Source organism: Psammomys obesus, unplaced genomic scaffold (assembly GCF_907164565.1).
Source record: "Psammomys obesus unplaced genomic scaffold, mPsaObe1.curated_primary_1811, whole genome shotgun sequence".
NCBI lineage: Eukaryota > Metazoa > Chordata > Mammalia > Rodentia > Muridae > Psammomys > Psammomys obesus.
This window is the reverse complement of record NW_026587216.1, coordinates 24,650,770-24,676,501: the sequence shown is the minus strand read 5'-3', so window position 1 is coordinate 24,676,501 and position 25,732 is coordinate 24,650,770. Positions and strand designations below refer to the sequence as shown.

The following is a 25,732-nucleotide window of genomic DNA, read 5'->3' as shown; positions in this document are numbered from 1 at the left end:
AACCCGCAGGCAAAAGCCGCTCTGTTTTAACTCTCCTTTTCCCGCGCAGATTGCTTTTCTTAAAAATTATCCTTAACCTACTCGCCCTATCCGGAAGACCCTGCTTCCGACTGACAGGGAATTTAGCAGATCCTAGCCAATCAGAAGCTAAGCTCGAGCAACTAGCCCATCCTAGCGGCGCGATTGGCTGACCCCCAGGCCGACGCGAGCCAATCGGAGCGCGGGCGCCGATTTAACAACATGGCGGAGCCTGTCACCTCAGCGGCATCGCCGGGCTGTGCGGGCCGGAGGAGCGGGGACTCTGCCGAGAAAGACATGACGGAGCCGGCGGGAGACGACGCGGAGCCGCTCGAGCGCCTGGTGGAGCTGGGAGCCCCGGAGGAGGAGGAGGAGGAGGAGGAGGACGCGGAGCTGGTGGCCGAGGCGGAGGCCGTGGCCGCCGGCTGGATGCTCGACTTCCTCTGCCTGTCTCTGTGCCGGGCCTTCCGCGATGGCCGCTCCGAGGACTTCCGCAGGACTCGCGACAGCGCCGAGGGTGAGTGCGAGCCGAGGCCTGCCCGTCCGCGCACACCCGGGCGGGATGACGGGCCTCCTGTGAAGCTGCGAGCCCCCATTCTGTGGCCCTGGTCGGTGGGTACAACGGAAACGAGCTCGATGGAAGGACGGGACGGGTTAAAGCGGAGAAAAGCCGCCAGCCCCCTTCGCCCACCTACCCGCCACCTAGGTCGCCCCTTAGCCCTGTTCAGCTGTCTCGTTCGCCCGCTGGCCGGCTCCGTAGTCAGGTGGCGTTACGTTCATCTGCAAGCCCCGTGGACAGCCTGTCGGGGATGGTGAAGCCAGACCCCGGCCAAAAGGCGATAACGGAAGCTGCTGGGGCACAGCAGCTTTCCAGTAATGCTCCTGTGGCCCTCTGTATTGACAATAAAAAAAAAAATGTAACCTTTAACCCGCAATCCTCACCAAGCCATGTTGACAGACTGTACCTCAGCTGTAGTAATGCTCAAGTTAGCTAGGCGATCTTATTTACAGAGAAGTGGGTTAGTTATTCTGAGGTACTGGTGGGTTAAGAGGGATGCTCCAGATCCGTGTGTCATCTAAGTGTTTAAGGAACTGTCCTTACGGATGAAGCTGGAGCCATGGCATGGGTAAGGAACATTAAATCCTGTGGGATTTAGTGGGAAATTAAATCCTGGAGTCACTTCACTGTACCTGGGGATATTAAAAACTTCTGTTGAGAACAGGCTGTATGGTTTCTCTGTATGGTAAGAGATTAGAGGTGGAAATGCTGTCGTGAACTCCTGTTTAGTTAATGCAGGTGCAGTCTGTTAGTTTTGTAGAGAGTCTGTTAGTCTGTAGAGAGAAGAGGTGGTTCTGTCCCTCAAGCCATAACGAGTCAGCTCATCCTGGTGTTGTACTACTGAAGCACAAGAGCAAAGCTGGCAATTCTTCAAACACAAGGTGTAATCACAACTACCCCTGTTATTTTAAGTGTAGAGCAGTGTAACCCAGGGAGAACAAACTGATTTCAAAGGTGGCAGTGAACATCCAAGTGGCAGCTGCGAAGAAGCAAAACTGCTTGATGCCAGGATGTAAGAGAGAGAGGAACAAGGGTCCCATAGTCCCTTTAAAAGACAACTTCATTGACCTAAAATCTGTATGAGGCTCCATGTCTTAAAGTTCCACAGTCTGTCAGCAAGTGCTAAGATGTGGACCAAGACTTAAGATGAGCATTCTAGATCCAAACTATAGCAGATGAATGTAGAAAATTTTAAGAAGTGTGTATGTGGGGGGTGGGGGCAGCGCCTAGGGAGACAGTGGCTTGTAAAATGCTTATCTTGCAAGCCAGGGAACCTGAGTTTGATCCCCAGGATCCATACAAAAACAGCTTGACACACCTGTATTCACTGCATTGGGAAGACACAGGTGGATCACTGGCCAGCTGGCCTAGCCACTTTTGGTAAGCTTCAGGCCAGTGGAAGGCCTTGTCTTAAAAGGGGGTGGGGAGCTCAGCAGTTGAGAGCACTAGCTGCTCTTCCAGGGAAGCTGAACTTGGCTCTCAGCATTCCTGTGGCAGAGGCTTGAACTCCAGTTCCAGGGGATCTAATGCTCTCTTTTGTCCTCAGCAGGCACATGTTACACATACAAACACAGGCAAAATACCCAAACACATAAAATAAAATAAATCAATCTTTTATTTAAACGTTTAAAAAAATTGGCAGTGCCTGAAGAATGAGAGTTTGTTCCCTGTCCTGTGTGTGTGAGAGAGAGCCAGAGATATGGTGTGCATATTTGCTCCCAAGCACATCTTTGTGGGTATTCAAATGTTTGAGAAATAAATGCCTTAAAGTAGATCTTTATGACCTGAACAAGCTCAGTGGAAACCTTGACATGTTATATCTATTACATATAATATTTTCTACAATATAAAGAATTTCATGGTATAAATTTAAAAGTACTGAATTGATACATCTTATAATTTAGATATGAATCTTTCTTTGGTACTACCCGTAAAAGCAATTTTGAGTATTCATTTCATATTTGAGTTACATTTTATAAGAACAGTATATTGTAAAACTTCTGATTTTTAAAGATTAACTAATTACAATCTAAGTTATACATTTATGATCAGTTTTTGTTGAGTATTAGTCAGAGTTCTTTAGAGTAAAACAACTTATAGAGTGAATCTACATATATGTAGAGAGAGAAGAGTTATATATTGAGGGTGGGAGGAAGCAGGTAAGAAGAGAGAACATCCCTCTTTTGTCCTTTATACAGGCTTCCAGCAGAAGGTGTAGCTCAGATTAAAGGTGTGTCTTCCAACCTAAAATTCCAGATTAGAAGTGGATCTTCTAGAGCCATGGTGGGCCTACTAGATTGTGATAATATTTTAATAATTTTTTTTTTTTTTTTTTTTTTTTTTTTTAGCTATTATTCATGGACTACCCAGTCTTACAGCTCACCAACTGAGAACTGTATATATATGTCAATTTCTGGCAAGAATTGCAGCAGGAAAATCCCTTGGTAAATACAAATTTTTCTTTATATTGAAATTGGGGGCTTGTTGTCTGACATCATTCCTGGAGAGGTTAACACTCTACCCCAATATGAAACTCTTAACAAACCAAAGTAACACTGACAACAAATTCTAATTTGGTGAACCAGTTCGTTTATTGTAGTTCCTTAAAGGATCATGGACAACCTAAAAGTTACATTGTCAAAAGCTCACCACAACATGTATGGCAGCCCAGGAACCCTGGCGCTGGAGCTCTCTGGATAACTTCAGATTTCTGAGTTGTTTATTTCCTAACTCTTTAGACACTTCCCTGTAGGATGGAATATTTTAACAAGAAGGAAACTACTATAGGGCACAACTAAAGCAAATGCAGAAGCGAGGGCTGTCTGCAGTTACGGTCTGTGGCTGAAAAAGATAACAGGCTGATGTGTACACAGTTGGAAAATTGCAGACCATAACTTCTAATATGCCCATAATTGGGTGGGTGTTTTTGTAAATCAGATGTGCCAGAATATCCTAAATTGCCTAGCAATTCTTTACATACAAGAGTTACTCTGTGTATCTTAGTTTCTTTCCAGGGAATCTTCCCTTCAAAACAAGGGCAAACAGATTTTTTGAGTAACTCTTGTTGATTTGTTTTGTTTATTCATTTTTGAAGAGACAGTCATTAAACTCAGGGCCTTGTGTATATTAGATAAATACTATACCACTGAGCCAAACATCTACCCTAACCTAATGGCTTAATCTTTAAATGTGCCAGAATTCTATTTTAGATATATATCTTAGATAAAAATTACAAGATCAGCTAGCAAGAAACATAATTGACTCAAAATTATAATTTCATCATAATTGACTCAAAAGAGACAATAGTTTTTGTTTGTTTGTTTGTTTGTTTGGGATTTTTGGCAGTGCCATGTACCTTGGGCCTTTGACTTGCCAGGTGAATGTGCTATCATCAAGCTATAGCCCCCCACTTTATGTGTTGAATTTTGAGTATATACAACTCTTCTAAATCTTTCAGTGATTGTTTATGTTTAAAATTTAAAATGTTTTAGTAGTTAAATTAAGACAACTAAAAGGAAGTGGAACGAATTTTAGTGGTATCTTGCTTAACCCAGTAATCCAATATTTTTAAAATATGCCAAGTAATATACAAAAGGTTGATGAGATATCTTATTTTTATGTCAAGTTTATGACATAGTATTTTATGCTTAAAGCATATCTGTTTGGACTAGTTGCATTTTAACTGCTAAGTGATTATAAGTAGATAGTGGGTGCCATATTTGGCTTCAGTCTCAGTCCCATAGAGCTATAAAATGCAACAATTATTTCAAGGGGGAAAAATGTATATAGCAGGTTTTCTCATCTTAAAAACTTACTTTTATATACCCCAGGCTGCCTGGAATCTCATAGTCCTCCTGCCACAGCTTCTGCCACACAGGTGTGTGTCACCATTCCTAACTCTATTTTGTAAGATCTGAGGTTAGGAATTGACAGGCCTCCAACAAAATTTAGCTGATGCCCTGTGGGGAAAAGCAAGTCTTGTGTTTTCAGTTTCTTTAGTTTCTAGTCCACCAACCCAATATAAAGGAACCCATCAGAAGCTTTTCTTATTTCCCTCTTCCCCTGCCTGCTCCACCAGATCTTCGAACTCCATCCAAAATAAGCCCAGGAAACCTCCAAGGAGCCTCTCTTCAGAATTTTGTTTTGCTTCCTTGTCTTTGCTCTATTACATACATACTCCTTGCCTTTGCAAGCTTATTTTACGTTTTTCCATCTGTTTTCCTAGTTACAGGGAAGGTGCTTGTTTATGTGATCCCTAGAACATTGCTTGTTCTGATTAGTATTGCTTTTGCTATTTGAGGTCTTTAATTTTTCAACATGAATTTAAGTTTTTCCCCCAGCTCTATGAAGAATATAAGTGGGATTTTTATCACTTCCATAATAGCAGCAATTTTTACAATATTTTGTCAGTCCATGAATATGGAAGGATGTAAAAGTAATGGATTTTTTTTCTATGACACAAAGTCTTATTACATTTATCAGTAAGCTTCAAACCACTATAGCTGGGCCTTTCTAACCTGTCTATGCTGGTCTGAACTATTCCCAGCCACGTGCCCTGTTACCTGACATCTAGTCTCGCCCTGACTGCTCCTGCTCCATCTTTTTTCTCATGGCAACTCTCACATGGAGACCTCCTCTTAGTCCCTGGTGGCCTTCCTAATGGCCCCTCTTCATTGCAACTTTCTTCTCAACCCCTGCCCCTACCAACCTTGAACCACTTATGTCTCTCTTCTGCCCAGATGTTGGCTAGTGAGTTCTTTATTATCCAATCAGAGATGATAGAGAACAATTTTTACACAACCTTGAGACAGGAGATTCTTGATAGAAATGACAATGTCCACAACAGACTGCAATCAGATCTCTGGGCACAGAAATTAGCGTCTGACTGCACAGTTCACAAAACCATCCCAACAAGAGAGCTTTTCATCTTCTAATGTCTTCAACTTCCTCAGTATCTTAAATTGTCATTGTATAGATCTTTTACCTCCTGAGTTAGGTTGTTTCCAGTTACTTTATTTTATTGTGAACTAGGTTTTTTTCTCAACAAACTTATTGGAATGAGGGAAAGCTACTAAATTTTTCCTCTCCCACTTTCTAGCTGCAATCTCTTTTATTAGATTTCTGCTCCTACTTTAGAGAACAAGGATGGTAGCCTGATAGATAACCTTTACTTATTAGTAAGAATACTTTTATATACCTTGACCTTACCTTCTTTCACCTCAGCTTTCCTAAACTCTCTCTTTCTAGCCTGTCTATATTTCTTGGTTATTTTTTCATTATCCTTTTTTATTATTTCTTTTTCTTACAGCACTTGGCTTCATGTGAATAGAGTAAATGTTCAACTAATGAACTGCATTCCTAGGCCATATTCTAGAACTTAAGCAATGTCCAGATGTACCTAGTCATCTCTGTTTCAAAATTTCTGAATAATTCTGAAGTAGAATAAGGAACCAATGGCATAATGATGTATTTCCAGGAAAGTACCAGTTATATTGACTTGTCTACTTTGTGTTGTTTGTGGCTATTAGAATTCCACATGGACAAGAATTGGGGTTTTGTTGTTGTTGTTTTGTTTTGTTTTGAGACAAGGTCTCACCCAGGCTACGCTTGAATTGTCAGTGACGCTCCAGCCTCAGTCTCTGAAGTGCTGAATTATAGACTTGTGTCACCTTGTATGGTGGTTTCTTTTTTGTGTTTGTATCTTAAGTACTCAAAACAACTTGATTATAAATAATTTTTTAATCCAAAATGTTGTAAATGCCAAAAGCGGCCAACAAAAAATAAAAATCCTTGAAACTGCTCATATGGATGTGCTATTTAGTTAATGTACAACATTATACCCAGCTTGAAAATTCTCTTGAATATATTCCTTTATTTCATTGAAAGGAACCAGAACAACTCTGAAACGGGAGCTTTAGAAGAAGAATATAGGTAGTAAGTAGCTTCTGCTCCCAAAATTTAAAATATGATAGTGTGATCTCATAAGAGGATTTTTGCCTTCCAGACACTTAAAATAGCAGTTGGGCATGGTGGCACATACCTGTATTCCCAGCACTATAGAAGCAAGACAGGAAGAACTGGAGCTTGAGGCCAACCTGAGCTACAGATAGACAGACAGGCAGACAGATAGATGATAGATAGATAGATAGATAGATAGATAGATAGATAGATAGATAAAAAGCTTCTGATTTTTTTTTTCCTTAAAGCTGGGCAGTGGTGGCACACACTTTAACACCAGCAATCAGGAGTTAAAGGCCAGCAACTATAGAGCCAAGGCTAGGAAGAGAAACCCTGTTTCAAAAAAAAAAAAAAAAAAAAAAGTTTCTTATTCTTATAATTACAGAGGTTTTATTTTTCCATTTAAGAATCGACTTTAAATGGATATTAGTGGACAAATTAACTTAGGAAAATCATTTTCCTAAACTGTTCTGAATGAAAAGTCCCTGGCATGTGGTATATATACTTGGTAATTTTGAAAAAGAATGAAGTATTTAAGGTCCTCCTGAACTTTCAGTTAATTTACTGTTCTGTTTTTAAAGATGCACAATTTGAAAGTGATGAGCGCATTACACCCTTGGAATCAGCCCTGATGATTTGGGACTCAATTGAAAAGGAACATGACAAACTTCATGAGGAAATACGGAACTTAATTAAAATTCAGGTATGAATATTATTTTGTGCTTATTTTGCTAGAATATTGTATCAATTACTTTTCTCATTGCTGATAGAAAATGCCTAATGAGAAGCAATTAAGGAGAGGCTGTAGTGATGGCTTGGTACTTACGAGCATTTCTGCTTCTTCAGAAGACCCAAGTTCAGTTCCCAGTACCCACATTAGGAGTTCACAACTACCTGTGACTCCAGCTCCCTGTTTTGGTCTCTGCACACAGGTGCGCACACACAGAGATTTATATACATAAAGAAAAGTAAGTCTTCTGAGGAAAAAAAAAACTGAAAAAGTTGGGAAGCAGAGAGAGATGAATGCTAGCCTTCACTTCTTTTTTTTTATTCAGCCCATGGAATGGTGCTGCTGATGTTCAGGGTGGGTCTTCACTTCTCAGTTAAATCAAGCATTCTGGAAATATGCTTCTAAGTCTAGTAAACTTAAAGATGAATATTAACCGCCATGAATATGGAAACATTAACATCCATATAAAAGTAACCTGTCAGAGTTGTGCTATATATAAACCTAGTGAAAATCTTAAGAAAATCTTTTCATTTAGAAAATTGACCATTGGTTTATAATCTTCACGTGAGCACCAGGCCCAGAACTTAATGCTTCATAGTTAGGTGTATGTTGCTTCCATATTGCAGGAAACACTGCAGCTATTTAAAGATTACCAAACAAACTTTAAAACTAGGGATTCATGCACTCCACTTTTTTACCAAAGACTGTGACTATGGGGGTGGGGGATAGCAAGTGCTTTGGTATGGGCCTCCTTGTTTATTGTGGGGTTGTGGTTGTGCTTCTGCGTATTGAACCCAGGGCCTCACACATGCTGTGCGTGGATTTTGTAAACAAGAATATGAAAAATTGTAACCATACGAAGACTTGAATTTTAGTAGACTGCTTAAGAATAAGAAACCAGAAAAATCAAACAGCTAACTACAGTCAAAGCTTTAAGTTGCACTAAGAATTGGTTTCCTACTTTCCCTAGCATGGTTATATTCAAGTGAAATTAGGACCTGAAAATAAGACATTGGGTAGAAAAATGACTGCTTCTAGTAAGAGTTCAAGTTAGAACAGATTTTTCTATTTTTCACAATCATTGAGGCTCTAAAGAAAGCTGACTTTGTTCCAGACAGTTTAGACAGTGATGGTAACATTTTAGTGCATTGTGCTTTTGCCACTGTATACACATTCACATAACAGTTCTGTGTGGAATGTGGGTATACGGTAGAGCATATGGAAATGAGCAGCAGGATCATTTCCATATGATAAATTCACTTCTAATTATTAATTCCTGCTAGGGATACTGAACATATTATAAATGTGGACAGAGCTACTGAGAATTTTTATATCTTTTTAAGCCATAATTATTTCATCATTTGAAAAATGACTATATCTTTATCAAATAAAATGCATAAAAATGTCTTAATAAAGTCTTTCAGACCTGACTTTATGCATTTACTTAGTCAAATAATGGTTGAGTATTTTAAAAAGCAACCTAATGTTTGTATATTTCATCTTTAAGGCTGTAGCTGTTTGTATGGAAAATGGCAGTTTTAAGGAAGCAGAAGAAGTGTTTGAAAGGATACTGGGTGATCCAGAATCTCACACGGTAACTATTTACATTAAAATGATAGAATTAATTATTCAACTGTTTATATGGGTTGAAGAAAAGAGAAAGGAAATTGAAGGAGAAACTGAATGCTTTATCTAACTTAATATATTAAAAATAATTTTAATATTGATCAATACAAAGATTTAGTATTTTAGGTACCCTTTTTTTTAATATCAGGTTTTTATATTTACAATATGTCCAATTTGATATTCACCACATTTCGAGGGCTCAGAACCAACATAGGGAGCTGGTGACTACAATACTGCGCCCCTTCCCATGTTCTGTACTTTCTTTTCCCTTTTTCTTTTCTTTCTTCCTTTCCTTTCCTTTCTTTTTCTTCCTTCCTGTCTTCTTTTCCTTCTTCCCTCCCTCCCTCCCTTCCTTCCTTCCTTCCTTCCTTCCTTCCTTCCCTCCTTCCCTTGTTTGTTTTTCCTTCTTTTTTTCTCGGATAGAATCTTAAGAATGTACCATCAAACCCAGCTGGAGTTTGTTAGATGATCATTTGCAGTTTGTATATTAATACAATTAATAGACCTCAGATTGTTAAAATATTAAAAACAATGTTGTTGGGGTAAATTGAACCACCTTCAAAGGAAAAGAAGATAATTTTATATTTTTAGTAAAATTGTTGTTGAATATCCATATCTCTAGAAGGAAATAATGTATCCTAAGTATGGAGGTATGTATGTTTACACCAAGGAACACAGTTGTTTTGAGATCCCCTACATCGGGGAACAACCTATCTCAGAATGTAGCTCTGTGGCAGCACTCTAGCACTCACCTAACATTTACAAGCCTAGATTTGGTCCTAGGCATTATCAGAAAGAAAGATGAGCCAGGCATGGTATAATACCTGCCTATAATCCTGCTCTCAAACATGGTAGTGGGGGTGGGGGGATTGGGAGGATGATGTCCTTAGTTTAAGACTAGCCTGGCTATAGTAAGATCTTTTCCCAAAACCTAGAATCTCATCAAATCTCCCAATCATTTGAGAAAATGGTTGTCTCTTCCAGGGTGGCTACTAATCGGTCTTCTACCACTAAAGATTTGTTTTATAATGGAATCGTGTGCAAGGTTGTGATGATAAAAACTGATATGTGATCTCCCTGTCATAATAGTTTGTTCATTTCTTTGTTGCTGTTGTTATTGCATGAATAGGTAGTAATTTATCTTTTCAGCGCTAGACATTTAAGTTTTTTCAGTCTTTGCTGAAAAATACTTTAATATGTCTTTTGAGGAGCAGACCATGCAGTCTTTTGTTCAGTGTATACTTGGGAGTAGAATTTCTGAGCAATAGGCTAGACATACTCATTTGCTGTTCACTTTCAAGTAACAGTCATTTGGTTTTAGTAGGTGCTGCCAAGAGTTTTCTAAAGTAGTTAACACCAGTTGCTCTGAAGACCTTACCTGTGGTTTTCATGGCAAATAGACAGTACCATCACACTGGGTTTAATCTGCCTGAAAACTACTGAATGTAATTTCATGTACTAGTAGACGGAGTTGAGGGGGTAGTCGGCTTAGTTAATAACTGATTTGTCCTATTTGAGTAGGTTATGGTTTAGGTATGGAAGGCATTATCTGATTTGACCCTTCTCTGAGGCATAGTACCCTAGAAATTTCAGCTGAGAGCCTATGATCTTCTTAAATTTCCTAGCCATGTATTTTTTTTTCTTTGTATTACTAGATTAATTCAAACTCTACTCTGCTTCTGCCTCATAAGAGGAAAACTTATGGCCAATAAACATTAAGCACTTAGGGGGAAGTATTCAAATTCCCAAGGATTAGCATAATCAGTGGGACATTACCAACTGACTCACTGAACTATTTCCCATACTCTCAGATTGCTCATTGATTAAAACACCAAAAATTGGCTCAGAAGATGGCAGAGTGCTTTGATGCCTGCATACCTTACTCTCTGGAGAACAAGATGGTGCATTAGAGAGTCTTAGCAAAATATGTGAGCACATATTCCAGTGAGTTTCATTTCTAGGTAAATATCCTAGAATAACTCTTTATGTTTGCTCTACATTCTAAAAACCACGAAGTTTTAAAGACAAACAGGGAAAATCCAGATCTTACTGAGACAATTAGTCTAGTTTTGTTTTGTTTTTATCAAGTTCAATATTTATTGCTTATCCTGCATTGAAACAACTACGGCTTAAGAAAAATTTGTATTGAGCACAGAGAAAAATTAAGAGAAAATGTTTGATCACTGCAGTAATAACAACGTAAGTTCTTTAAGCAGCTAAATTAATAAGTGATGGTTCGTCAGTATTCTAGACAGTGGTACAAATAACTTTTTCTACATAGTAACATCAGTAATTGCCAGGAACATAGAATTAAGGGAAATATAGCAAGTTTCAGGAAAAAAAAAATCATACCTATACAAATGATACCATTTGTACAAAAGTAAAGCCATGAGGCTTCATAAATGGTACAGTGAAGTAAATCGCTTGCTATGCAAAAGCATGAGGACCTGAGTTCAGATTCCCAACACCCACATAGAAATGCAGACATGGTGGCAGAAACCTGTAATCCCAGTGTTGGGCGGGAGAGACTGGAGAATCCCTAGATAACCTGTCTGAAAATATATAGAGTGGCGAGCAGTCAAGGAAGACTGGCATTGCTCCATGCACGCATGAGCACACGTGTAGATGCGTCACACACACACCAAAATGTGTTAAAAAAATGAAGACTGGTGAACAATACTGTCCACCATTTACAGACACGTATACGTTGTACGTATGTAAAGAAACTGACTTTTGAGGAGGTGGCCGTACCAGGGATGGAGCCCAAGCACTGCTTCCGACAAGCTGTACACATCCCCTCAGCCTAACAAATTTATAACAATAGTAAATTCTGAATTTTGGGTAGTAGTTATAGGTGAGGACAGAGTGGGATCAGATTATGGACATAAACAGGCTTTAGTTGTATTGATAATGTTTTGTTTTTAAGCTGGGTAATAGACAATTACATTTATAATCTGTTTCCTCTTATGTATCTGAAATAAAACATTCAGAAATGTGGGGGCATTAAAAAGAAAGACAATACATGGGTCTTTTAAAGCAGAATTACAATGCTTAATTATATCTCTTTGAGTTCATTCTTACAAAATTGTTTTTTAAGCAAACGCTTACTTGAAATTTATGGTTTCTATTAATACTGTTCTGTTTTTCTTTAGCCTTTAGAAAGGAAATTACTTGTGGTACTCTCTCAGAAAGACACATTCCACTCCTTTTTTCAACGCTTCAGCTATAACCACATGATGGAGAAAATTAAGAGTTATGTGAATCATGTGCTAAATGAAAAATCATCAACATTTCTAATGAAGGTACACATATTATCCCAAGGCAAGAGAAATTGTTATAATGAAGGACAGTATTTTAAAGAGAAAGTCTTAAAATGTCATCCAAATTTTCAGTTAATGAGTATTAAAGTTGACATCTTTGTTAATTTGAGGTAGTTTTCCTTCAGAATATGTAGGTGTGTATGTGAGTGTGCATGTGGGCGTGTGCCTGCAGAGGCCCACAGAGGGCCTCCCCTTCCCTGCAGCAGTTGTGAGCCACCGGATACAGGTGCTGAGCGCTTAACTGCTAAGCGGTGTCTCCAAGCCACTAAAATTGTATTTAAAATTGCCTAGAGAACATTGTGTCTATCAAATATATTTATAAGAGACACAGCCTTCCATAATGCCTATAAACCAAACAAAAGCTAAGGGAGTTGCAAACTGCATTAGAATTATGAAAATAATTTGGTACCTTTCTGCTGACCTGTAAACAGATACTTCTGCTGTAGCTATCAAAGAAGACTACATGCTACTTTTAAAAAATGCCTAAAGCATTCTTTTTCCTCCTTCCCCTTCATAATCAACCTTTCTTAAAGGCAGCAACAAAAGTAGTGGAAAATGAAAAAGCAAAGAGACTAGCTTCCCGTGATAAGCCAAGTGCTGCTAATACTGAAGTTGACGTTAATTTGAATAAAGGAAAATGGTTTGTATACTCTTAGTTTTTTTTGTTTGTTTCTTTGTTTGTTTTTTGTTTGTTTGGTCTTAGGAATATTTTGTTTTTAACATAAGTGATACTAGTAAGCCATTAAAAGTAACAATTGAGTAATTGGTGTGTTCTCTAATTGATAGTTTGAATATTTGGAGAACTGTAGTGTTATTTTTTTCACTTATATGAATTATATGTTAAGCAAAATAGGAAGTGAGAAAATATTGGTTGAATGTATTTAAATTTATTTACTAATTTTAGTGAAAGGGTGCTTAAGAAATGAAGTTGAAATTAGAAACATGGTTCATTTTTGTCTCTTATTTGAGCTCAAATCTCACCAGCCTTTTGTATGTTCTAAGTTATTTTGGTATTTTAAGGTATTATTCTCTATAATTTTCAAAGATATGGTGCTCTACTCAAAAAGCAAATGACTAACAATTGCCCCAAATGCCAGAGGAAATATACTAGTTAGTCATATCTGTTGTAAGGCAATAGAACTGTGGCTGGCCTTAGTCAACATTCACTGTCACTGAGGCTGACTTTGAACAGATCCTGATGCTCCTGCTTCCACACCCAAATGCTACATTCATAGGCATATGAATGTATGCTGAGGAGTGGGAAGGTTAACATTTGGGAGCCAGGAGGTGTCAGAGAACAACTGTGGGAGTTGGCTCTCTTTTCTGTCAGAGATGGAAAGAAACAGCAACCATTACCCAGAACACTAGTATTTGGTTTTCCCCTAGACTATCTGCGCTCGGGTTCTTTGCCACTCAAGCAGCACTGGGTATGTGTTCCATGTCATGGAGTGGCCCTTAAATCAGATACTGATTGGATACTCTCACAGGTTTTGAGCCACTGTTGCACCAGTGTATCTCATAGGAAGGTCGCCCTTGTAGACTGAAGGGTTTGTGGCTGGGTTCTCTTTACCTTTTTTCTTTGGTAGCATGCAAAGTACATTTCAGTACCATGAACACTAATCAACAGGAGTGAAGATTTTGGGAAAGCATCAAGTTGACTTCTCCATGCTCAGTGATTTGTGTAGGTGTTATCTTCAGCCTTGTCAGTTTGTGGAAAGCCACCAGTAAGTAGCCTTGACAATAGCCTAAGTTACTTGGGAGTTCCCATGGGACCCCTTTGACAGCCGCTCAATTAGACATAATCCATTCCCATTTCTGGAAGCTTCATTTGGTGATGAGATGTTCAGTATATATTTGCCTTTTAGGGTCTGAATTACCTCACTGGGGATTTTTTTTCCTAGCTCATTCTATTTACCTGAGAGTTTCAGGATTCCATGTTTTTTAATGGCTGAGTAATGTATTTTTGACCAGGCTATCTACTATATTTGCAGCCTTTCCAGTCCTTTTTTTCAGAGCCATTTCAGTTATCAGGTGACATTTGCATTATTTCAGTGCTTGGATTCAAGTAACACATTTTACTTAATAACCACAAAGCACAAAAGTGGTAATATACCAGTAACCTTAAATCTACCTTCCTTCACCTCCTAAGTTCTAGAATCATAGGGGTACATAACTTTACCCAGCTTGTCAGAACAATGTTCTATCTGTGAAATTATATGGAAAGAAAAAATTTCTAAGATAAGCATGATGGCCCATACCTGTAATCCCAGCACTTGAGAGGCTGGAGCAAGGGATCTTGAGTTCAGAGCTAACCTAGGCTACATACAATACAAGTAATAGCGCAAAACCTATAGTTCATTGCTAAACTGTAGATAAGATTTAAATATTGGTGTTAAGATAGGCAGAGGTTTTAGTAGTTTGTTTTACTTTGTTTTGTGATAGGGTCTCACTCTGTAGCCCTGGTTGGCCTGGAATTTGCTATGTAGACCTATGCTTTGGTCTCAAACTCACAGAGGTCCTGAGTTCTAGGACTAAAGGTGTGTATGCCTTGGTTAAGGTTTTTAGATGTGGCGTTATGGGTGTGATTCAGTTGATAGAGTACTGGACAATCTTGAATAAAGTCCTGGATTTGATTCCCAGCACAGCATAAAACCTAGAATGGAAACATATACCTGAAACCCTAGCACTTGGGAGGTGGAAACAGTATCAGAAGTTTAAAGTCTGTTTTGGCTGTGTAGCAAGTTTGAAGCCAACCTGGCTACATGAGACCCTGTCTCAAGAATGAAAAAGAAAAGAAAAAGAGAGAAAAATATATGAATAGATGCAAGAGCAAATGTGATTTCAGTAAAGAGAAGTAGACCCAGTGGAAGAATGTGATTGAAAATGGTCATACTGTGTTTATGGATGCTATTTTAGTGCCAGCAAAAGGCACTAAAGGGAGAAAAGGTTCAAGTTGATGTGGTTCATAGCTTTTATGCTAGCACTTAGGAGACTAAAGCAGGAATGGTATGAGTTTGATTTTTGCTGGAGTTACATAAGATCTCATCTCACTTCCTACCCACTACCACAATCTCCCAAAAGTTGAATTTGAGACTGGTTAGAAAGACAAGAAAATAACGCTGAACTCATTAAATTATATACATTAAACTATGGTTTCATGTATCATTTGTACTCCAGAAAAGCTGTTAAAAGAAACATGGAATAGGAGTTTTCTAAAGACAAATGTGATAAATGCTCTATTGCAGCATTAACTATGCTTAACTTGTGTTTGGGGGAGGTTTGAGTTGTATGTCATTAAGCACATCTTAGCAAAAATTGGCCACTTTCTAATGGACTATATAGGTCTTAATCTACCCGTGCTTCCATTTTAAAAAGTTTTTTTTTGTGGATTGGAAGATGTCTTGATTGTGCCAAGTACTTCCCTTATACAAAGTTTCATTTGTATATATTCTTAATTTTTTTTTTTTTCTTTTAAAGTGTTAATGGCCAACAGTCTACAGAAACAGAATCCTTAGTGGATACAGAATCCTTAATAAGGTAATGTAAATTGATATTTTTCGTCCCTAAAATCACTGATGAAAACAGTTCATGTAGATTTAAATATGTTATAATTAGTATGTAAATACTATGATTAGATATAGCTCAGAGTCCTTTTTAGCTCAACAGATATTCAAGACCCTGAAATGCCTTGAAATTTCTTAACTATAAAGACTTTGATATAGGATCTAGGATTGTTTTATATTGTGTCTAATAAAATATTGAACTAACAAATAAGGAGCACATGAGTTTATTCTCATGTTCTGTCATTAAAAACAAATTCACTGCTAGAACAGTAAAGGACTAGAAGCTGTAATTTTTGATAGCTTCTAAAATTTCATATTCCAATTATATAAAATTATTTGAAAAATTTCTGATCTACTGTAAATGCTATGAGAAACAATCTAACATGCCCAAAAATGGAAAGTCTGCGTAAATGATTGCGGAAGTAGATCAGTTGGATTGCTGAGTGGGTATATGGGAGGGGTTGGCTAACTTAGTGTGGAAGGGATTGGTGACTAGGACTTGAGAATCCCAATATTATGATTTGTCCGTAAAATCACCGTATGGGTTATATATCTTTGGGAAGAAAGAGGAGAAGGCCTCAATATGTCACCTTGACTATCCGGACTATTATGTGTAGTCCATGCTGGCTTCACACTTGGCATTGCCTCTCACTGCTAAGATTGAAGGCATGAACCTGCCTCTTAGATGTAAGAAAGATAGGTGAATGACAGGAAGTTCCTGGAAAGATAATGATTGGCAATGAAGAATGAATGATGGGTGATATGCGTAGTATTCCTAGGTGGCTGAGATTTCGGTAGAAGCAGGAGTGGCATTCATTAAGAAGTAAAAACTAATGTCCAGCTTCTTTGCCTTTCTGGATAGGAATTGAGCATTTAGCAAGAGTCCTCGCTCTTGATTAGTTTCTTTAGGTGTACAGATTTTAGTAGGTTTATCCTATATTATATGTCTATATATATGAGTGAGTATATACCGTGTGCATCCCTCTGCTGCTGGGATAGCTCACTCAGGATGATTTTTTCCAGATCCCACCATTTACCTACAAATTTCATGATTTCCTTGTTTTTTTATTGCTGAGTAATATTCCATTGTGTAGATATACATAGATGCACAATTTGTGCATCCATTCCTCCACCGAGGGGCATCTGGGCTATTTCCAGCTTCTGGCTATTACAAATAAGGCTGCTACAAACATGGTTGAGCAAATGTCCTTATTGTGTACTTGACAATCTTTTGGATATATGCCTAGGAGTGGTATAGCTGGATCTTGAGGAAGCGCTATTCCTAGTTGTCTGAGAAAGCTCCAGATTGCTTTCCAGAGTGGTTGTACAAGTTTATATTCCCACCAGCAGTGGAGGAGGGTTCCCCTTTCTCCACAACCTCTCCAGCATGTGTTCTCTTGAGTTTTGATCTTAGCCATTCTGATGTGTGTAAGGTGAAATCTTAGGGTTGTTTTGATTTGCATTTTCCTGATGGCTAATGGAGGCTGGACATCAGAAGAAGGAGAAAAGAGGGAACAAGTCAGGAGCTTGACACAGAGGACCTCTGAAAAGCTCTGTCCTGCAGACTATCAATGTAGATACTGAGACTTATGGGCAACCTTTGGGCAGAGTGCAGGGAATCTTAGGAAAGAAGTGGGAAACAGTAAGATCTGGAGAAGACAGGAACTCCACAAGGAGAGCAACAGAACCAAAAAATCTGAGCACAGGGGTCTTTCTGAGACTGCTATTCCAACCAAGGACCATGCATGGAGATAACCTAAGACCCCTGCACAGATGTAGCCCATGGCAGTTCAGTATCCAAGTGGGTTCCATTGTGATAGGAACAGGGACTGTCTCTGACATGAACTGATTGGCCTGCTCTTTAATTACCTCCCCCTGACGGGGAAGCAGCATTACCAGGCCACAGAAAAGGACAAGGCAGCCACTCCTGATGAGACCTAATTGACTAGGATCAGAAGGAAGGAAAAGAGGTCCTCCCCTATCAATGGACTTGGGGAGGGGCACACATTCAGAGGGTGGAGGAAGGGAGGGATCAGGACTGGAGGAGGAAGGGAACCACGGGAGGGGGGGATACAAAGTGAGTAAAGTGTAATTAATAAAGAAAAAGAAAAACGAAGTAAAAACTAATGGAATTGGTAATAGAGCTCAATGATAGAGCCCTTGCTTAGCATGTGTAAGGAGGACCTAGGTTCTATCCTGAGCATTGTAAAAGCAAACCACGTGAAGACCTATCATGTGACCCATTATGGGGGTTAAAGATTAAGCTTTCTTCTTGAAAAGGTCAAAAGGAGAATAATATTGTCCCAACGTGAGGTGGGAGTGGAGTTGGGAGCTAGACTTATCGGTGAAGAGTTTGAAGAGTTTGACAATAGCGTTCTAGAGAATACAATAGAACCTTTCAGGAGAGGAAAGGTGTGAAAGGATTTGCTAGCTAATCGTAGAGTGTTTTGTGGATAAAAGTAGAGCTAAAATGTCTACATATTAGGTTGGGGTAACATACCTACAAGATTAGGCACACTGATTTTTAGGTTCTAATTTGCTTCTATATAAAATTAGAATAATGCTAGCTTTGCAGGATTGTTAAAAAAAGATGCCACATCCATTATTTCTAGTATAACCTTACCTTAAAAAAAGTCTTGGAAGCTATAAAGTAAGTGATCTACCATTAGATGAAGAAATTTTGAAAATTTTTCCTGCAGAAAATGATGTAGAACTCACAGGAGAGAAGGAAAATAAATTCTCTGCAGTTTGGGAGTTATTTTGATTTGGTTTGGTTTTCTCCTTCAGTCTATTTGGAAAAGTGACAGAATCTTGATTTCTGAGTACATGAGCTGTAGAAAGATGAAGCAAAGGGAAGTTTGACGATAGGAATATTAAAAGGTAACATGGGTGACTAAGGAGAGCAACAAGACAAACAGGCCTGTATAGAAGATCCTATAGCAAAGGCTGGTCTCTGGAATTAGTCACAAGCTCTGGTGTCTTTTAGGTCTCACAAGAATGTCTTGTCTAAGCTGAAACACGGCAGCAGTCAACCAGATTTCAATAATAAAGAAGCAAGAATGACAGCTATTCAAAGTGAGTACTGTCACTATAGTTTTGGAAGTAGAGAGGACATACTTGCTGTCTTACCGCTTCAGCACAGTACCTCAGAAGAAGCTGGCTTTACAAAGCTAGCTGGCGTGGGTGGTCTAGTCTGATTTGTTTGGCGATGAGAGTGGCACTGTTTTTCTGCTTAGCTGTATTCAGCAACTTCAGACTTGAGTGATAAATGCAATCAAAGCTCATTATTCACATTGAATAAGTGAATTCTGAATCAGCAATTAAAGGGAAAATACAAAGGGTTAGGTTTCTTTGCTCTTCAGTAACATTTTTATCAACTAATCAATATACAGTCTTGTTTTATGTTTGTTTCTATTTGAAGACACTCTGGTGTTGGCTCATTAATGTCGAATCATTGCCAGCAGCATTATAATGCATGGCTGAATAAAATATATGCAAGTGTTCCATGTTGTCCTCTGAACTCCACAGGCACACATGTGCATGCCCACACATAAATGAATGAATGTAGTTCTGTTTTTTTAAAGATTTATTTATTTTATTTTGTATACAATGCCTGCATGTACACCTGCATACCAGAAGAGGGCACCAGATCTCACTACAGATAGTTGTGAGCAACCATGTGGTTGCTGGGAATAGAACTCAGGCCTATCTGGAAAAGCAGCCAGTGCTCTTAACCTCTGAGCCATCTCTCCAGCTGTATGAATGTAGTTTTTAAAGTTTGAATAAAGAATACGAAATGCTTGGCTTCTACTTGTGTCTTAAGTATTGGTTCTACTTGTGTCTGTGATTATAAATATAAGCTTTAGAGTGTGGACTGATTTAAGCAAAAATCTTTCCCCAAAAGCCAATCTTCTGTTTTTCTTAATTACCTGTTTTTGGTTGTTTTACCAACCTAAATTAAAATAATCTTGTTCAGTTCAGAGTCTGGCAGTGTAGTCTAGTCCTCTCTCAAACTCTTGATTCTCTTATTTGGCCTCTTGAGTTCTGGAAGTACTTGTGTATGGCACCATGCCTAGTTCTTACATTTTATGTGATCAGGTTGTAGCATTGTGCTCTTAATACAGTCCCTATGGAAGTCTACTTCATTGATTTAAGTTATTCTCCATGAATCCTTCAATCTTGATTCCCTTTTCCTTGTGTCTTTACTTTATTTCCTATTTTGTCTGAATCTTTTTTAAGTCTCTAATTTCCAAATTTCTTATATGCCAAAAACTATTGTCTTTTTTTTTCTTTAAAACTTCTTGTCTAAGTATAATACTTTTTAGAAGTTCTTTTTGGTCATAGCTTCACAAGCAAGTAGATTTTGAGTTGCTACAGTGGAGAAGTCTGACGTTAACATGACTGTTCCCGTCTTTATGTATAAGTTATTTTTCTCTTACACGACTGGGTTTTCCTAGTCATGCACTGAATGCTAGAAATCCCTCTTAATTACTGTTTTGGTTTTGGGTTTCCATTTAATTAAAGTGATTTTTTTTACTTCTTTTCAGACTTTGCTAGATTTATGGATTATTTGAACTTGCTAGTTTAATTTCTAAGTAAATGAATGGTATTTCATATATCTTTCTATTACTGGTTTTCAGCTTAATTCTGTTATGGTCTGAGAATAGTTTGTACACAAAAAGAGACCTATATCCTAAGCTGGCCATGAACTTGCAGCCATCAATCTTTCTGCTTGTAGCATCCGAAGTGTCAGTTGTCGGAGGACAGCTTTTAGGAGTCTGTTCTGTCTTTCCACCAGGAAAACGAGGCTGCATACTAAAAACTCATACTTACTGAATCCTCTGAGCAGCCCCTTAAAGGATTTTTCTTTAATGGCCCATCCCACTGTTGATTTGTCTTGGTGATTGTTGTTGATGCACACCTGAGAAGAATATGTATTCTTTTATTAAATGGGATGTTTAAAGGTGTCATTGGTCAACTATGTAATAGTGCCATTCTGATGTTCTAGTTCCTTCTTATTTCCTACCTGTATGTTCTAAAAGCTGCTGAGAGAAAAGTGTTAAAATATCTAGTTATAATTATGAATTTGTCTATTTATGCTTACTCTGCTCTCCAATTCTAGCACTGTTTAAACACTCTTTCCAGTACTAAGATTTTTGTTTGTAGCTCATGGCATTCCCATTTTCCTGACTGGAATCCAACCAGTATAAATATGAAGTTTCCAATATGGTTGGGTCTTCGTGAATTCCTACAACATGCTGTTATATCTCAGTAACTGTTTCTTTGTAATAACTGCGTGATCTAAGTGTAGTTGTACTGACTTCAAGTCTCGTGGACAATGTAATGGGTCCAAGTGAATGATTTCAAGACAGCAAGTTTTATTTCAACTCTCAGCCTAGTGTGTAACACTTTCTAAAAAAGCTATAAGACATTGTAGTAGAAATAAGCTAGTATACTCCACAGCCTATCTGTGTGACTTCCTTCATCTATTTAATTGCCCACCTATGAGTAGCTTTGGAAACTACAGTGTGAGGAGGTGAAAGAGCTTTGCATATTCATAAAGAACTACAGGAACCATGGTAGATGCTAGAATCTTGTCAAGTTATACAAAGAGCCTGATTGAAAATTTTACTTGAAATTATGTTATAACACAGATCATGAGCATGAGAAGGGCCAATTATGTCATCCATGAATGAATGTTGTCCTGTTATTTCTTTGGTGTATAAAATTTGCTTATAAATACATGGTTTTTAATTTACATTTTGTCATGTATATGTACACACACACACACACACACAAAGTCCACCCTTTCCTCTATTGTGAAACCGTATTTAATGTTAGTGTTTTTATCCATAGGTGAGATAACAACAAAAAGAAATGTAAGAACGGCTGGAAGCAGTACATTATGTATGTCAAAGAATCAGCCAGACATTAATGGACAACACAAGCGTAAGAAAAAACAGGTATTTTTCACCATATTTGAATAACATTTATAAACATTAAGGTGTTTCAAGTTTTTCTAGTACATCTAACTTAAATAAGATTCTAAGCACTTAAAAACCACATAGAAGATCACTTTTTGTTGTTGTTTTGGGTTTGTTTTTGGTTTGGTCTTTTGACACAGGGTTTGTCTATGTAGCTCTGCCTGTCCTGGGACTTGCTCTGTAGACCAAGCTAGCCCCAAACTCAGAGATTTGCCCGCCTCTGCCTCTCCATACCTGTCCGCCTCTCCACCTCTGCCTCTGCTGGGATTAAAGGTGTGCGCCACTAAGTCTGGCTTTGATTAGATTTTATTAACTCTGGGTCAGCTTCAGGGTTCGTGTACATTAGTGTAGTCAGAATGCTATTTTTTTTTCAGTATCTGAAACTGTTGATGTAGTTTATCAGATTTTCTAATTCTTGATAACAGATCAATAAATCTAGTCCTTGTTGTTTTACTATGTCTGGAACATTTTTTCTACTCAATTTAAGATGTGTTTTATTTTTTTTCCAACACATTTGCACTTGGATCATTTCAAGTGTAAGAACTTTGAGAATTAGACCACTAGGATCATTTCCTGTGGCTCAAAGTTATTTTGCATAGATGTCTATCCTAATAGCATAGTAGTTAAAAACAATCAATAGCTACTTTGATTTGCTTCCTGTACATCAACATGTTGTGGGTAGGACCTGTACATACTAAACAAGTGCTGCTGTACCAATGAGCTAGTTCATCAGCCCATTATTCCTTTTCATTGTTCTGTTTGTTTGGTTAGTTGATTTTTTGTTTGTTTGTTTTTATTTTTATGCTGGGTTACATAAGACCACTTTCATTCAAGTTGATAATGTAGTCTAATCTCTAGGCCTCGTGTGTGTGTGTGTGTGTGTGTGTGTGTGTGTGTGTGTGTGTGTGTGTGTACATGTTTGTACTGGGCTGTGTGTGTGTGTGTGTGTGTGTGTGTGTGTGTGTGTGTGTGTGTACATGTTTGTACTGGGCTGTCTTCGTGAATGCATCTTGTCTCCTTACCACCACTACACCTTGAGTGAAAGAGGAAATCTAGAGGGGTGTACAGATCGTCCATTAGGATTTTGTAAAATTAGATTATTTGAAAACAGGTATCCACTGTGGAAAATGCAATGCTCTGGAAGTATTTTGAACTTGGGAGTATTTCAGAATACTATTCTCCCCTTCCCCGACACAAGTAGCAATGGATTTTGTATTATCTTTATCCTGAAACATGGTGGAGATCAAGGAAGTCAAACTTAAGTCTTGGGCCCCTTGAATTTTTCACTGTGAGGTTCATAAACATTAACTGCCATTAGCTCACTTCTAGTTCATTGTCCCTGCTAGAAATGACTCCAGCTGTGAACTTTTGTTCCTGCACTCTGCTCCCTGTAAATTTATTGTTTTTAATTTTAAATATGCTATCATGTAGCTCAGGCTGCTCTCAAACTTTTTATGTAGCCAAGGCTGCCCTTGAATCCTTGCTTTTCCTTCCTTTACCTCTCTAGTGCTAAGATTACAGGCATTCACCATAACCAATTTTCAGGAGCAATTGCTTTGATTCTCCTCTGTTTGCCCATGACTAATTCTCTGATGGATATAAAAAGTCTAGTTTTCAGGTTATTGCATTTTCCCTTTGGGAATGGGAGTGGTGCGTTCCAAGTGCTTTGCTTGTCAGACTGGACATCAGAAATTTCTGCTGCACACAATCTTTCCCAGTGGGATTTGAGAATAGATTCAGTTGTCATTTATAGATAACTATAAGAGAACAGTTTTTCTCCTGTAGGGAAGGTATCTATCTACCATATAATCTGTAGAACATACAGGTATTGATTATGCCACTATTTCCTTTGCCACAAAAGTTAATATGAACACTTCCGACATCTGGTTTTATTTTTCATCTGCCCACTATTGACTTTGTGAAGAGAACTTGTTTCAGAAGATGGCTGACACATTTAATTTTTTGATGCATTGGGGCTTTCAGTTGTTTAATTTTTTTTAATTTAAATTACTTAATGCCTGCTTGGATAGCTTTGTTTTCTTGTCTGTTAAACAAAAGTACTTGAGCCTGCCTGATTAAAATTTGTAGAAAATTTTAATAATTTTTTCCACTGAAGGAAAAAGTAAATGACTTTCAAAAGTAAACAAACCCCCTACACATAAAGATTACATAATGTGAGTTATTATAAAATCTTTTCTTTTAACATGAATTATATCATTTTGAAGGTACAAAATAGAAGATACAGGCTAATGGTTGTTCATACAAACCTACAAGCATTGTAGCTATGGTCAGTGCCAGTTTCTCTGGTATTCAGTCATCTGTAAGACAGCTTTCATCTCATATTTGTCTTCAGGCAACCTTGAGTTTTGTTTTTTGTTTTTTTTTAATTCCAGAAATTTCTAATATGAATCTTATATTTTTTCAAATTGCATTAAAATATGCAAAATGTTAAATTTATCATCTTAAGATTTTTAATTATTATTTTTAATTATATATATATTTTTTTTTTGGTAGGGCTCTGTGCATGTGATTAAGGCACTTAAAGTGTCGGGTTCCCTGTAGCTGGAATTACAAGTGGTTGTAAACCACCCATCACAATTCTGAGAACAAAACTCAGATCCTTTGTAAGAGCAAAATATGCTCTTAAATGCTGAACCCTCCCTCCATCACATCTTAATCATTTTTAAGTGTGTAGTGTAGCAGCATTAAACATTCATATTTTCATATCATCACTATAATCCAGATCTTTCAAAACAAACTCTGGACACATTAAAACAGTCTTCCTTTCCCCTTTTTCTTCCATGCTTGGTAACTGCCATTTTTATTGCTTATCTCTTGAGTTTGACCATTCTAGGCACTTCATATCAGTGAAATCGTATAGCACTTTTATTCTTTATTTTAAGATTTATTTATTTTATGTGAATATACGTGTGTGTGTGTGTGTGTGTGTGTGTGTGTGTGTGTGTGTGTGTACTTCAAGCATACCTGATGCCAAACAGGTCAAAAGAGGCCATTGGGTCCTTTAGAACATGAGTTACAGATAGTTGTAAACTACCATATGGATGCTGAGAACTGAACCTAGGTCTTCTGGACAAGCAACAAGTGCTTTGAACCACTGGGCATCTCTCTAGCCCCTGTACTTGTCTTTCATATCTACATTATTTCATGCAAAATAATATTCTTACTGCTTATGTATATTGTCAGAATTTCCCTTTGAAGGATAAATGGTATTCCTTATTTATTATATGTTGCAAATTCATCTATTCATTAATGAATACCTGACTTGCTTCCTCATTTTAGTGTTGTAATACAGCTGCGAGCATTAGTGTACAAATAGTGTTAGACACTCAAACCCCCTTCTGTCATTCCAAAAGAAGTAACAATTGATTGCCTATACCAAATATTAAGTGTTAATACTTTCTCTATACAAACTATTAGATTTCATTCAAGATTATTTTCAGCATTTTCTCTCATCTTAAATTGTGTTTCAATTAATGGTAGTTGTGTTTTTGGAAGACTGTCTTACAGAAGACTTGTACTTTTGTGAATGTGTGTACCTCCCCCAAAACAGATAGAGCAGAATTTACACTGAGTTCATCAGTGAAATACTAAATAGTTATGAGTGCTGTGAGAAATGTGGAGTGAAAATCTGGGCAAGAGTAAGGTGAAAGCTGTGTAAGATGATAGTTTAGCTGTCCTGTCACAGATTCTGTAAAATGACCCTAAAATGTTACACAGTAACGCTAAGTAAGGTTTTGTAAAACCATGTGGGTGTATGTGTTCTTATATACAAAAGTATATTAAATTTTTTTCATTTTTAAGAAACTAGACATTGCTTTGCAAACATAACATTTGCAACAGATATATTCTCTTTCATGAATATTTATTTGAGTAACTTCTGTTTTTCAACAGGCATGGCTTTGGGAAGAGGACAGAGTTTTGAAGTGTGGTGTAAGAAAATATGGAGAGGGAAA

At 37.8% G+C, this 25,732-nt stretch overlaps 1 protein-coding gene across 1 annotated transcript; it reads left to right on the top strand.

Moving 5' to 3' along the window:
• Positions 1 to 231: 231 nt before the first annotated feature.
• On the top strand, positions 232 to 25,727 carry Terf1 (telomeric repeat binding factor 1; the record flags this gene model as incomplete). Its single annotated transcript, XM_055603574.1, has 10 exons — positions 232 to 535; positions 2,926 to 3,021; positions 7,117 to 7,238; positions 8,773 to 8,859; positions 12,044 to 12,193; positions 12,745 to 12,851; positions 15,689 to 15,748; positions 18,761 to 18,849; positions 21,631 to 21,737; positions 25,671 to 25,727. Coding segments are annotated over exons 1-10 (1,170 nt in total), but the record flags the coding sequence as incomplete, so codon positions are not given.
• Between the last annotated feature and the right edge of the window lie 5 nt (positions 25,728 to 25,732).